The sequence below is a fragment of the Physeter macrocephalus genome, chromosome 11 (genome assembly GCF_002837175.3).
Source record: "Physeter macrocephalus isolate SW-GA chromosome 11, ASM283717v5, whole genome shotgun sequence".
NCBI lineage: Eukaryota > Metazoa > Chordata > Mammalia > Artiodactyla > Physeteridae > Physeter > Physeter macrocephalus.
The window spans coordinates 13,435,973-13,450,672 of NC_041224.1; the positions used below are offsets into that span (position 1 = coordinate 13,435,973).

Genomic DNA, 14,700 nt, shown 5'->3' on the forward strand with positions numbered 1-14,700 from the left:
GGAGGGGTGAGAGGCCCGCGTACCGCAAAAAAAAAAAAAAAAAAAAAAGAAAAAAAAAAAGAAATAAAAAGAAAGCCATCTTAGGCCTGTATCCCAGGGGCTGCCAAATAGGCCCCACCCAGGCCCCTCCTTCCTTGACTTTCTTTTGCTGCCGTCTCTGGCCACCTACTTCCCCTTCCTGCCCAGCTTCATCTTTCCTGGGTGACTTAGAGAAGATTTTTATGCCCAAAGCTGCCTCCACCAGTTGCCTTATACCCAGCTTTACATTCCCACAGGGAGAAAATTCTTCCAGATTATTTTTTTCTTACAAAAAGTAATACATATTCATTCCAAAACCACTTTGAAAGTTTTAACGTATAAAGTTGAAAACAAGGGACAAAGTAAAAAATCCTGTCCCAGTTACACTCTCCAGCGATAACCACTGTTTGGTTTTTGTTTGTTTGTTTGTTTGCACCAGGTCTTAGTTGCAGCAGTAGGCGGGCTCCTTAGTTGCGGCTCACCAGCTCCTTAGTTGCGGCACACGGGCTTCTTAGTTGTGGCCTGTGAACTCTCAGTTGCAGCATGCGTGTGGGATTTAGTTCCCTGACCAGGGATCAGACCCTGCGTTGGGAGCGCAGAGTACTATCCACTGCGCCACCAGGGAAGTCCCGATGACCACTGTTAATAACAGTGTGTGTGTAAAAAGTACACGTGTGTGTGTTATAAAAAGGAAAATTGAATCGTCCTGTATAATGTTTTGTAACTTTTTTTTTTTTTTACTTAACCGAATCTCCGTCTGTTCCGCACAGGTTGAGTGTCTAGTTTGAGCCACGTAGTTAGGACCTGATTATCCAGTGGTGAAGGAAGTAATCATGGTCTCAGACGTTGTGGCGTTTCTAGTTTATCCTTCACTTACTTCCAAACGACTATGAAAGGTCCATTTCATTCTTTACAGACATGTAAAGATACGCTGTAATCTCATTGTACTGATAGGCCATAATTCACGTGTCTGATGCTCACGGATCGATGTCTGGGTGGTTCCCAGTGTCTCCCTAGCAAAATGCTGCTACCGTGCATGTCCTTGTGCTTGTGTCATGGGTACTTGGCTGAACGTCTCTGTAGGATAAATGCCTGTGGATGGAATTGCCGAATTCCCTCCAAAAAGATCCCCCAACTGCGGCCTATGAGAGGGGACCGTAACCCCACACCTTCACCCAGAATGGGCTTTATGAATCTATAGTTTTTGCCAAATTAATAGATAAAGAATTTCACACTATTTAACTTTCATTACATTAATAATTAGGGACCTTAAGAGATTTGAACTACTTATTTCTCGTGTGAGTTGCATGTTCATACCCGGTGCCCATTTTCCATTGTTCGTACGCGTCTTTTTTTCTCATTGACTTAGAAGACCTCTCCCGTGTATTGGGGATTTTAGCTCTTTGGCCTGATTATTCCTGAACATTACTTGAAGTGGTGGCTTCTGACCGACCCACTCAACGTGGCTGCAATTACAGTCCATGTCTGATGAAGGAACGTTGTACTGGGAGGCCATGTTGTATGTACTGTAAAATCAAAGTTTTCCATGTTACAAGAACACCTGGGGGAGAGGAAAGTAGATAAACTCTCTGCACTGGTTGGGTAGCCCTAGTGGTATCATAGCACTCTCTTCTTCTCATAGAAGTTTATTCTCCTCTGCAGATGTTCTTTGAGGGACACGTTTGAGAAGCAGTGCTTCAGCCCATTCTGATTCATTTCCTGGCATTTCTCTGCCGCCCTGGCCCTTCTTACCTGTCTCAAGCCCTTCTTGCCCTTTCTGCTTTGAAGGCCCGTTTTCCAGCCCGGACCCATGGCATTCTGTCTTGCGACCTGTCCTGGCATCCCCTCCTCAGCCTTGATTCAAAAGAGCTCCGGCCTCCCGCCCTGGCTGGGTGCACCTGCCCACATGTTAGGAGAGGCCCTGGGTCCTTAGAATCATTGTGCCTCCATTTGGGTCCCATGCTAGGCTGTACACTCCTGCAGGGGAGAGCCCGTATCTTGTATTTCCTTTCTTTTTCTTTCTTTGCTCCCGCAGTATCTCATATTTAGTAGTAGTACAGTAAATGTTTACTGAACGGATGAATGAAACTGGTATTACCTCAATCGATTTGAAAGGAACCTCGTCTTCCTTTCAGTGAAAACGCCACGTGCGTGTTGAGCTGCTTAATTATTTTCCACCTAAACGTTCCGCTGAGCGGGAGGGTCCTCCGGCACGTGGCAGCGCGCATGCGGGTTAACGCCTCCCGTTCAAAGCTTTTCTCAGTGGCATTTAGACCCCGCTGTGTCCTTGAACGGACTCCGAGGGCTGTTTCAGGACTGCGGGTTCTGGCACGTTCTCTTCAGTAGAGCTCGGTTCCTCTTTATCTTGGGGGGTTCCACCTCAGATTGCTGGGGAGGGAAGGGCTCACTTGGTAACCACCGCTCTGTTCTGTAGGGCTTTTCAGACCGTCTTGCCGAGTTAGAACCCCAGGCCCGCGTGTCGCTGGTAAACATGGCTGTGGTCCCTGGGGACGGCCAGTTGTGACCCGATAGCATCTGCGAGCCACCGCGGGTTTGGGGTGAGGATGCCAGCCCCGCTGTGCTCAGAGCGCAGAGTGTGCCCCAGATGTCTGGCTCTTTGGCTCACTCGTCAAGCCGTGTGGTGAAGAGAGCCGTGGCCTGGGCCTCCTCCTTCCTGCTCTTTCTCTCACTGCTGCCATTTGACAAGTTGTAGCCCAGCCTTTCCTGCAACAGGGCTCCACGCCAACGTCTACTCGCGTTTGAGGAGTAATTTGCAGCGTTCATCTTAGTATTGCTCACTGAGAAACTCAGCTTTTTTCTATGTAACATATCCTTACCTGGAAAACGCAAGGAGTTTTAAAGCTCTTTTTGGTTTTAAACGTAAATTCACAGTGACACGCAGCCATCACCCCGGTTTCCAGAACTCCTTCAACATCCCAGACAGAAAGGGTTCTTACCGTCACTTGCTCCTGCACATCTTCTCAGATGTCCCTCCTCTGTTTCTAGAACTGGAAGGCCAGCTCTTTAGACCATAATGTTGCCCAGCCTCCTCCCTGGAAGCTACAATTTGAGTCTACTTTTTCCTCGTGGATAAAGAACAATGTCAGTAATAACTCGTAGTGTATTTGAAGATAATTAAGTCACTCAATAGCCATTTATCGCTCAGAGAAACGACCCAACTTCTTTAACCTTTCCTTGTTCCTTTCATCTTTTTTGTTGACTTTTGCCTGCTCTCCTCAAGTTTCTCAACAGGCTCTTTAAAAGAGAGAAAAACCTGGACATGATGGGAGTTCCCTGGGGGCCTAGTGGTTAGGATTCCAGGCTTTCACTGCCGTGGCCCGGATTCAATCCCTCGTTAGGGAACTGAGATCCCACAAGCCCCGAGGCCCCAAAAAACAAACAAACAAACCAAAAACTGGACATGATACCATAGTAAGAGTCGACCCACACTGGATGCAGTGGTGACTGTCCCTCCGTGCTTTAAGTGTCTGTCGGTCCTTTGTAGAGGTGAGTTACCGAGTGGCGCCCTGGGGATGGACTTGATGGTGGGTCAGGGCACGTGAGGAGCTGGAGATGCCGCAGTTCTGACCGCTGTGACTGCTGCCTGCCAGGGGGACGGGGAGTCCAGGAGGAATAGGTGGACTCACTTCCCCAGCTTGGACACAAATGAGGTGATAACTCTTTTCATGTAGAAATGAGGGTTTTGAGCTCTCTCCGTTGTTAGATTAATAGGAAATCTGGTATCTCCGAATACGATGACCTTCCACCCCCTGAATTGTTGGTGAACCCCAGGGGCTGACTTAGTCCAGAAGGCCAGCTACCACTGGTAGTAATAGTAGCTACTGCTACTACGGGAATAGTTCAGGAGCATTGCTTCGTCGTCAGCTTTATGTACATTTCCAACTGCCTGCCGATTATCTAAGTTGCCTTTGTCGAAAGTAGCCTCATCGTATCGCCACTTCCCTGCACCCTCCTAATTCTCTGACTGGTGTTAGCATCCATCCGGTCCCCCAAACTAGAAACCTTGGAGTTACCTTTAATTGATTCTCCTTCACATCTCACCCCCATCCCCACATCCAGTGAATCACCAAGTCTCTCTGGTGAACCTTCTTAAATGTCTCTCTTTCCATCTTCTCTCTCCAGTCCCATCCGCCAGTACTGGTACAGACTGGCACGGCCACTCACATAGCCTTTAGCAACAGCCCGCTGGCTGGTTTCCTCTGCCCTCACCACCTTCACCGTAGTTTTGCCAGATTTGTTTTTCTAAAGGAAAGGTCTGATTATTTACCATCCTTATGTTAAAAGAGATAAAGAATTTTAAAGTACCCAGAGCAATAACCCAGTTATCTCCAGCGCAGAATTTTTCTTCCTTAACCTGGTACCTTACTGGGATGACCTCACTGTACATTTCCACTTCATCACCTGCCACTTCTCTTTATGAGCCTTAAACTCCCGGCACACAGACTGCTGTTCAGGAAGAAGGGTGGGAGGTGATACAGCTGTGGCATCAACTCAAACAACAGTGAGCTTCTGCCTGGGGCCAGAAGAGTGATGTTTGCAGGGGCCACCGTCCGTCCCCAGCCCCGAGGGAATGGGAGGTGAATAATCTTCATGAGGGCCTGCAGGGAGGCAGGGTCCTCCGAGAAGAGCTGATTTTTATCTCTAGCAAGGAAGCAGAGGCATCTACAGATCGTGGGGCAATCTGCTACCTGGAGTTCCGGGGGGCGCAGAGTTAAAAGAGGTGTAGGGCCAACAGGATGGGGAGAATCAGGACCATTTCTTAGAACAACAAACCAGTATAAAGGGATTTGGGTAGAGGATGTTGAGAGATTTGGAGGGGGAGTAACTTTCAATTTGAACAAGATGATTTTTGTATCTCTGGGGCCCAGGAGACGCTTGATAAATGTTTACTGAATGGTTTATTTCTGGTACTTTTTCAGTCCATCCTATTAATATATTGTTTGTTTATAATCTTGGGATCACATTTAATTCTACTGGACTTCACTCTGCTTTTGATAGGACATTTCTTTCATTTACTTAAGAAAGGTATATGGAATGCCTACTTCATGGCAACAACCAGTTAATTTTTAGGGCAAAGATATGGTGACTGTTCTTTGTGAAAAGAAGGCATAGAGAAACGGACATACAATGTTTATGTACGTCATCTAACTCTATGTTTGGGCATTACCGGCTTTTTTCTTTTATTACCCCAAACCATGAATAATCGTGTTCTGCGTAGTATATCTCTCTCTCCTGGCCAAGTTAAAGGAGATCCTGTGTGGTGACTTGTGTGTTGCAAGACTCTGTATGTATTATATAAATTCTTTACGTAAAGGAAAGTGATCTAGTAGAGTCCTGAGGTTTAGCAAAGGGTAGAATCCAGCCTACTATCTTCTGCAGACCTTGGCCAAAGGAGTCTAGTCAGTAAACGCTCAAAACATTTTTCATTTAAGGCCGTTTTACCTATAAGGCAGCCCCATAGCATGGATCCATGTTAGTAAGATTTCTTACTGTTTTGTCTTTTCTAAAAAGATCTAGCCCCTCGTGGTTAAACATAAGTAAAGGCATAGTTAGGTTTGGAAAGGAATCAGGAAAGTGCACAGGTTTCCTTAGGGAATCGTGCTTCTTTAGAGCTTCCTCTTCCTGACATTTATACGTGGAGAAGACATTGCCTTAAAACTGGAAAGACAAAGAGAGGTCAACGAGTGCTTCGAATCTCAATCTCTTAATACTTCCTGCCCTTTTTTGGTTTTTGTTTTTTGAATCAGGGAACTTGGCTTCACTGTGACAGTCAGAATAAGCCCACTTTTTCTGAGAAGGACTTTTAGAGGCATTCGGTGCCCTGTGAACATCTTGGTAACATTTGTTACCAATCTCTCAACATCTTCTACCCAAATCCCTTTATACTGGTTTGTTGTTCTAAGAAATGGTCCTGATTCTCCCCATCCTGTTGGCCCTACACCTCTTTTAACTCTGCGCCCCTGGAACTCCAGGTAGCAGATTGCCCCACGATCTGTAGATGCCTCTGCTTCCTTGCTAGAGATAAAAATCAGCTCTTCTCGGAGGACCCTGCCTCCCTGCAGCCCCTCATGAAAATTACTCTAGACTGCCCCGTGTCCCCCTAGGCTATGCCCAGCAAGGTCTGGTTCAGAATTCGTTTTACGGTTCAGGAAGCTGAAGTCAGAGAACGGCAGGTGGCTTGTCTTGTATCAAGTAGCAAGTCAGCACAGTTGGGAAGCGAGTCCAGGTCTGGGGAGCGCCAGCCCCGGCCTGTCCCCTGACCCCCACGCCCGCGTCCGTGGTCCGAGCCTCTGCGGTGCCCCTGCTTGCCTGCGATCCGCGCCCATGCCATCCCAGTGCAGGCAGGCTGCTCAGCTTTTTCTGTCGTCCCCACTTTTAGTCTTCAGGTCTCCCCACCCCCGGCCCTCTGCTCCCTCCCTCCCAAATGTGCTTGTGCGAGGACGCGCCCCCCCCCCTCTGCAGAGCGCCTCATCATCGCTTCATCGCCAGCCAGCCAGCGTGTGATCCGGTTCCAGGAGCTCTTCCCCCAGGCGGTATGGTCTGGGCTGCTTCCGACTTCTCTGGCTAAAGGAAGGACAGTTCAGTTACCCTCCGTCCCCTGGGGACGCCCAGCGTGTGTCCTCTAAGGAGCTCCCGCAACCAGCCCGTTTCCAGCCTTCCCCGCGTCTCTCAACTTCCCTCTCCTCGACTTGGGCGACTGTTGCACTTTTCTGCGTTCCATCCTTTCAGATGTCCCGCAGCCAGACGACTGCGAGCTCTCTTCTCAGGAAGTCGGCCAGCCCTGCTGCCCTCCTTCACAGACCCCTGTTTGCTTCCTCCTCGGCCCCAGGTCCTGATGTGTTGTTGCGGTTTGTTTTTTGTTTTGATTTTAGAAGAAATGTTTCTCAACGTCAGCCCACAGCCAGGATCCCCCTTGATGCTTGCGCCTTCTTTCCTCTACCGAGGAGCCTGGACTTCCACAGGAAAATACCAAGTATGCAGAATTCTCACTGTAGTTTCAGTCTTGCAATTTGCAGAGCTACAGCTTCTAGGGCTGTGAAACTAAGGTCATGACAAAGCAGATTTGCTCTTAGAAAGTTCCAGGATCCTCATGACTTCTTTCCCCGCCCAAGACAGCATTTTATCATAGAATTCAGTCCCTGGAGCAGAGGTGGAGCCTTTGAAAAGAGAATATCCCTTTTGCTGTGATGTGTCAGGGTTCATGTGGAGCTGGCACTGACCCAAGAGCCAGGCATGGTGTCTGCCTTCATCTGGCTTGGCTGGTGCAGCTCGCCAGGGAGCCAGGAGGGAGGGCAGTGCAGGCACCAGCCAGCGCCAGCGAGAAGATCAGCGTGCTGCAGGTGGGTGCGTGTGCAGCGTCCTTGATCTAGAAGATCAAGAATAAAACCCTGCAGGAAAGAAGCTCCTTCTTGCCGAAACTGTGCTGCTAATATCTAGCCAGGAAGGTTTAGGTTTGGATGCTGAAACTAACACCAACCACTTTGGCATATGGATGTCTCTTTCAGAATTCCTCTGGGACCTCTTCCAGACACACCCTGTTCCCCAGACATCTTGAGAAACTTGTAAATTTTGCTGACTCTGCATTACTTAAATTGTGCTTGGTCATTCATTCTCATAAAATCTGGAACATGATTTACTGTTTCTATATTGTCATTGTCACAGGTGTTTGAAGTAAAAAGAGTTTTATTACAAATTAAAATATTTCTCCTCTCAAGCACATGCCCACACGGAGCAGAACTGTAAATCTGGAAATCTGTGTTATTTCTGTGTTTGCTCATGTTAGATGTTAGGCAGTTAATATTTTTATTATTTTAAAAATTGAAGATACTTATTTGAAAACAGTATATAAAAGTTCCCTTATATTCAGTAATGTATTCATATATTAATGAGCTAAATATCTAACTAGGCAACACAAAATACCTACATTCATTGTGCAGTTAGTGCTACAGAGAAGTCTGGCTAATATGTTGCTGAGTGCATTAAAACATGATGGTATTAAATGTGCTAGATTTATCTGCAAGGGCTGTGTTTTTCCTAATAGATACTTTCTGTGGGCCTTTTCCTTCTCTTGTAGTTGAAACTGCAGGCATCTAGTAGAGTGACTGTATTGAGTGTGTATACATACCCCGGCATTAGACTTTTATCTTAACACCCAGATTAGAGAAAACAAACTACTGCTCTTAATCTTTGTAAAGATTCTGGCTGATGACAATTTAAGAAGACAGACCCAGGCATCCTCTAATGCTGGTGTTGATGGGAAATATTTTATAGCTGTATAATTTGAGTCATGTTGAAGTAATATTTATTAAGTACCCTCAGTGCAATACAGATACCTTGGTTCAAAGAAGAAAAGAAAATCCTCTGAGGAAAGAAGATTCTTAAAAGAGACGCTTGCGTCTGGAGTCAGTAATCATTCCCATTTCCAAAGAAGGAAGAAGGGGTGGCCTTTTTGGTTTGTTTGTTTGTTTGTTTGTTTGTTTGGTGGTGGATTATTTTTCCTTTCACTAATTTACAGTGATATCTCTGGCCCCATTTCCATTAGGAGATGAAAGCATGGAAATTAAAAAACAAATTACAGGAATGAGAAGATTACTGAATGACAGTGCTGGGAGGGTCTACCAGCGTGTGGGCAAGGACGGGGAGAAACTGAAAGAAGAACCCCAGGATTTGGATTCCATCTGGCCTCAGCGTTTGAACTCTGTGGAGGCCCCGCCGAGCCTCCACCCGTCTTCCCGTGGTGCGTGGAACGAGTTACCACCCCAGAGTGGGCAGTTCTCAGGGCAGTATGGCACCCGCTCCAGAACCTTCCAGAGCCAGTCCCACTCCGCCGGGAGCGCCAATGGTATGGCTGTCATCAGACGCTCACAACGCTTTCGGGGCCCGTTGCCCCAATGTGTTTTCTGTCTCAGTATTCAGTATGTCCTTTGAGTTCAACATATTAAACCCTCCCTTAATCACCCACCCGCCATAGCTGAGTTATTTTAAAAGACCGGGAAGACATAAAGGAAAAAGTTGAAGAGCATCAAAAACTAGAATTGAGACGCAGGAAAACCTGGGGGTTCTCCATTAGAAGGGATAGTTTCTGGGTAGAGATTTTAGCCCTTTAAGAAGTTTAAAGCCATCATTTGCAGAGATGACGATACTATTGTCACAGAAGACTGAACAGTTAGGGCAGAAAGAGCCCCGCTCTGTCATTAAAAGAAGCTTCCTGATCACGCGGTGTGTTAATACATCCCCTTGCCTAGGCTTGCACTTTCTTCATGATCGGAAGAGTCAGTTAAAGGCAGGACTGGTGACCCCGCCCCCAGGTGACACCTTCACTTTAACCTCACATTCAAGCTACTGAACCTGATGATCCATATCTTACAACCTGCTTCTTTCAGGTTGAAAATTATTCCTTTAAAGTAAAATTTCCTTAATTTAGATTCCTAATTTTTTTTTAGTAATTTTTATTGGAGTCTAGTTGATTTATAATGTTGTGTTAGTTTCAGGTGTACAGCAAAGCGAATCAGCTATACACATACATATATCCCCTCTGTTTTAGTTTCTTTTCCCATATAGGTCACCACAGAGTACTGAGTAGAGTTCCCTGTGCTATACAGCAGGTTCTTATTAGTTATCTATTTTAAATTCCTAATTGTTGAGAAAAAAAAAATCAAATGGCAAATTTTTTTTCAAAGCGTAAGGGAAAACTTGATGATTTCTCCATTCACGTTAATTTTCCCTCCAGTGACATGGGATGTTACTCGTTCTATAAATTATGAACAGATGTGCAGAACTGTAGTTTTCACAAAGAGAACAAGAAGAAAGGAAGAATGTGTTTTCAGTTTCCTTGAAAAGTTAGGATTTTTTTCCCCCATACATCATCCTTCAAGAAAAAGAGAACTACTGTGATTTTCTTTTTCTTTTTTTTGCGGTACGCGGGCCTCTCACTGTTGTGGCCTCTCCCGTTGCGGAGCACAGGCTCCGGACGCGCAGGCTCCGCGGCCATGGCTCACGGGCCCAGCCGCTCCGCGGTACGTGGGATCTTCCCGGACCGGGGCGCGAACCCGCGTCCCCTGCATCGGCAGGCGGACTCTCGACCACTGTGCCACCAGGGAGGCCCCTTTATTTTTCTTTTAACACAGTTTGCAAGAACCAGTTCAGAGGTATGAAGAGCCATCTTGAGCCACGGCTGATGAGACAGGGAGGGACCCCAAGAGATGTATGGGTGTCTTCTCTCTCTCTTAATTTTACATAAGCCAATATCAGATTCACATGCTGGCATGCTTCCAGGTTAGAAGGAGATGGCTCTTTAAAGACTCCTCCATAAAAATAAAAGGGCAGTTCTCTTTAAAATTAGAAAATGATTTATAACAAGCTGAAAAGGGTTGGTTTTGTCCTCTAAAAATGATAAAGATAGACTTGGGATAGCGACTAGGAATCTTCTACAACGTCCTCCTAACTCTACTGCCATGGGAGAAATGATTAGAGAAATAAAATAGCCTTAGGTATGTATGAAGTTAGTGAGCCCCACATCAATAAGTGTTGGGTGAACAATGTTCTGTTTTCCAGGATGCAACAAGGATAGTGGATTTACTTTGGAAAATATTAGTAATGGTAAAAGTTGAAAACCCGAATTTCCCCCATATTCGTTTAGAAATCGATCTTTTTGTGTTGATCGCTTGCATATTTTCGATAGGAACGCATTTGGTGTCTCATCGGAATTATCTGCAGTTTTAAAGTTGTAACATCTCAATTTGCTACAACTTTGTAAATATAATTATGCTGCTCCAAACATTAAGTACATCCACAAATAATGCATACTGCAGGATGTAAACTACATTTAATGTATACTAAAAGATATCACTGGACCAAAACCTTAGAACTTCCCTCTTCCACCTGTGAAAAAACCGAAGTGATAGCAGTCTCTTATCCTGATCCACTTAAAGGTAGCAGGGTTGGATACTGAGACTTGGCAGAACTGCGCTGAAAGCGTGTTTTCCCAAATGTCCCATTTTATTACAGGGATAACAGGAAGATATTTGTTTGCATGTAAGGGGAGCAGAATAGGATAGTTTTATGAAGGAAAAGATACTAAATTTAAACAGTGGAAAAGAGACTAAAGTGACATTAAAGAAATAGGAATGGAAAAAAGATGTAGAAGGATCTCCTTTATGAAGCTGGAGAAAATCCAACACCCCAGCACCCTCTAAACCCTCAAGTTCAAATGGATCCTCCCAGACCCTCCTGCCCCTGCTTTCTCCATCCCAGACATACCACAACCAGAGTGAAAGTTTAATGTGTTGACCGTTCTTAATTTTTGGAATAACATGATTAATGATAAAACTATTTTTTAAACAGACACATTTAATTCTTAATATGAACCCTCAGGACATATCCAGCTACCAGGTTTTTTTTTTTTTTTTTTTTGGTAACACTGTTCTCAGAGCTAGTTTTTTGTGCAATAGCATGAGTGTGTTTCTAGTGAATTTTTCTGTCACTGTCACCTGAGATGAACTGGGGTGACAGTAGGGGAGGCCCGCTGTGACAGTGAATTGTGTGTGTCCGTTCACGCAGGCAGGCTCTGCCACCCCGAGACACAGCACACACCTGACAATAGAGAAGCCTGGATAACTAGATGACGTCAGACCCCAAAATTTAGGTTGTCCAAATTACTGGGTTACATTTTCCTCAGGCACGATTTCATAGTTAACTGCACAGGCTTCAGAAGCCTGTCACGGTACCTTCCTTTTTTTTTTTTTTTTTTTTTTGGCTCTTTATAATCTTGCTGTTGCTTGGCGTCCGTCATTCTTTTCTTTCGTGCTCAGGAGAACTTCCAGTGGTGAATTCGTCAACTGGATCAAACTGCTGTACTTGTAGCTGCCAGTCAACGTTGCAGGCCATTCTCCAAGAACTCAAGAGCATGCGGAAATTGATGCAGATTCAGGCAGGTACGAAGATCAGGCCTCGGATGGAGGCCTCGGGTTTTGAATGCATATGTGACATCTCCAGTCAGGATGGTCATGGTGCTTTGATAACTCTCTGCTTCCCTCCTTGCTATCTTTTTTTTTTTTTTTTAGTTTTTTGAAAAAAAATTTTTACTGGAGTATACTGGATGACATGCTTCTTCAATTAGCCATTTTCTCCACTTTTTCTACAACCCATCTTCCCATCAGCAACTCTAACAAATGCCTTTATGGCTGGTACATGTGCTCCGGATACTTCACCCCGACTCCCCACACTTCACAGATGTCAGCTAATTAAACTTTGAAACAATTATACCCGAAAGGGGGCAGAGCGCTCGGGCTCATTTGCCTAATGGTAATCAACAAGGAGGGTCACGTCAGGGAAGGAGGTGAGAACGGCTCATCTTCCCTCCCGAGGGGCTCGGTCTGGGGGCTGCGTGCGTCTCTCACACTCCCACTCCTGCACAAGTTCCCCCCCCCCACACACGTGCACCCCCCCCCCCCGCCCCCCGCCCACGAAGGAGCCCTTAGGAAGCATGGGCTCCGCTGGTAAAGCTTCCAGAGCATCAGCTGACAAGAAACGTTGGCCCTCGGGCCCTGCCTGTGGCTTTTCTCCTTAACATTCAGGTCAGAGAAGCTCAGGGACACCTCCTGTTTTGTCTTTTTATTTACACGACGCTTTTTGTGTTCTCGCCCCTGTTGGACAAGTTGAAGAACAGAAGAGCAGTGAACTTGCAGTTTGGGGTCAGAGTCCCAGTTTCTCCTGTCCTAGCTTGTTGAACTTCTTTGAACCTCAGATTTCTCATCTGTAACTGGAGTATTAATATCTAACTCACAGGGTTGTTGTGAAAATGGAATGAGATAGTAAATGGAAATGAACTCTGTAAAGCATGAGCCGAGCCTCAGCTATTTCGTTAGCATTGTTATGAAGACCATTTCACAGAGGTCTAGAAGTCTAGGTCCTTATTATAGTGGATGTGTTTTCTAGCCTCGACAATTAGGGGAGAAAAAAAGGACATTTTTGTGACAGGTACAGAAAGTAACAAATCATTTTATTAAGCCCTCCTCCTCGTCAGGGAAAGCTGCTCCTCGAGCAGGAAAATAGCACCGTCTTTTATGACTATCATCGCTTACCCCCCTTTTCTCTGTAAAGGTATTCAGAAAGGTCACTGTTCAGAAATCGTACTTGGTGCCGTTTAGTGAATTCTAGTTAAATTTTAATATTCAGTGATGTGGTTTGATGTAAAAAGCTTCATACTAAAACATATCAGTCACCCAAGATCACGTGAAAGTAAAACGGGCAAAAGGCTTTCTGAGAAGCGACACCTGATTTTATGTGCTGGATTTGGTCTTATCCCAGAGGAAAAAAAATAAGCGTTTTGGTCAGGCCAGTAAGCATTTAACTCACCTTGTTCCACCAGGATAATCTGTGTTCTTATTAACCTGGTAAAGGTTAACATCTGCTAAATAAGGAGCTCAGGAAGAAAGGTTACTTCATTCGGTACAGATTCTTTCCTCAGTGGAAGAATTTGTTAGCACTTAAGAAAATGTGCATATGAAATTGTAATGATTTATTTTGTTACTTAAGCTCCTTACTCCTGAAATGGCAAACTACAAATTGCACCCATTTAAATCCTTGACTGAAGCCTTTTTAGGATCTGTTAAGTAAATGCCGCTATGGCACCCTGTTTTTTTTTCTGAACCTCTGCAGATTAGGGTGGTAAATGACTCCAAAGCTGTAGGAGAACCCAAAGGATAAACTGAATAAATTACTCTCCTTTTCTTAAACTTAAGAATTTGTGTTGAGTGTGTAGATTTACTTAAGGTTTACTGCCTATAAAACGTAGATTTAAACTCTATTTAGAAAGTTTCACCTTTACTTCAGGGAGAAAGCCAGGACTAAGATCAAGCGATAAGATCTGGATACAAAAGACCACGGCTCACTCTGTCCAGACTTGCAGGAAGGAGGAGAAAAACTTAGACAGTACCTGTGTTCTTTAAGCTTAAATCATTTTGCTTTTAATTTTGGAAAGTGAGGCTGGCGTCCTAGACCGTAGATAATTGCTTCGGTTGTCCATCTGACTTTCGGGATGGAGACCCAGCCGCCTCGGGTGAAAATTTGGACCAGACAGAGAAAAGTTCCTGTCCGGCTCGCATATTAGGATCACTTGAGGAGCTTTAAAAAAATGCTGATGCCCAGGCATCACCCCTGGAAATTCCAATTCAAATTAAGCTGGGGCGAGGCTGAGGCACTGGCTTTTTTTTTTTTTTTTTTTTTAAAGCTCCAGGGTGATTCTAATGTGTAGCCGAGGTCGAGAACCGGTGAGCTAGACTGATTACTGCGTGGGCGGTCAAAAAACTTCTCTGCTCATTTTCTAGTGCAAGTAGTTTGTTTCTAATACTTATTTATAAATTTCTGTCCAGCCTAGAGATGCAGATATCAAGTTCAGAGTACAAATATTCTTTATTTGCAACCTGATAGGAAATGATCCATATTATGTGCATGTAAAGATCTTTAGATTTTCATTTGGCTTATTTTTAGAGGTGTACTTCTGTAATTAAAAAAAAAAAAAAAAAAGCAGCTATGTCCAGTGGTTGTATTTATCAAACCATATTAACACATGAAGATTTAAGTAATAATGCCATATTTTCCTACGAAACTTTGCATCAGAGTATTTTTATTTTATTTATTTATTTATTTATTTATTTATTT

At 44.8% G+C, this 14,700-nt stretch overlaps 1 protein-coding gene across 7 annotated transcripts in view; it reads left to right on the forward strand.

Moving 5' to 3' along the window:
- The window catches only part of BEND7 (BEN domain containing 7), a 73,619-nt gene that overhangs the window by 15,733 nt on the left and 43,186 nt on the right, over positions 1–14,700 (forward strand). For 6 of the 7 annotated variants that reach the window (XM_024116422.3, XM_028495110.2, XM_024116421.3 and 3 more), the window contains exons 3-4: positions 8,582–8,881; positions 11,850–11,972. In XM_024116422.3, coding sequence (XP_023972190.1) covers positions 8,582–8,881; positions 11,850–11,972 — 423 coding nt within the window. The remainder of the gene's footprint in view (positions 1–8,581; positions 8,882–11,849; positions 11,973–14,700) is intronic. The other variant, XM_028495111.2, reaches the window with a different exon arrangement.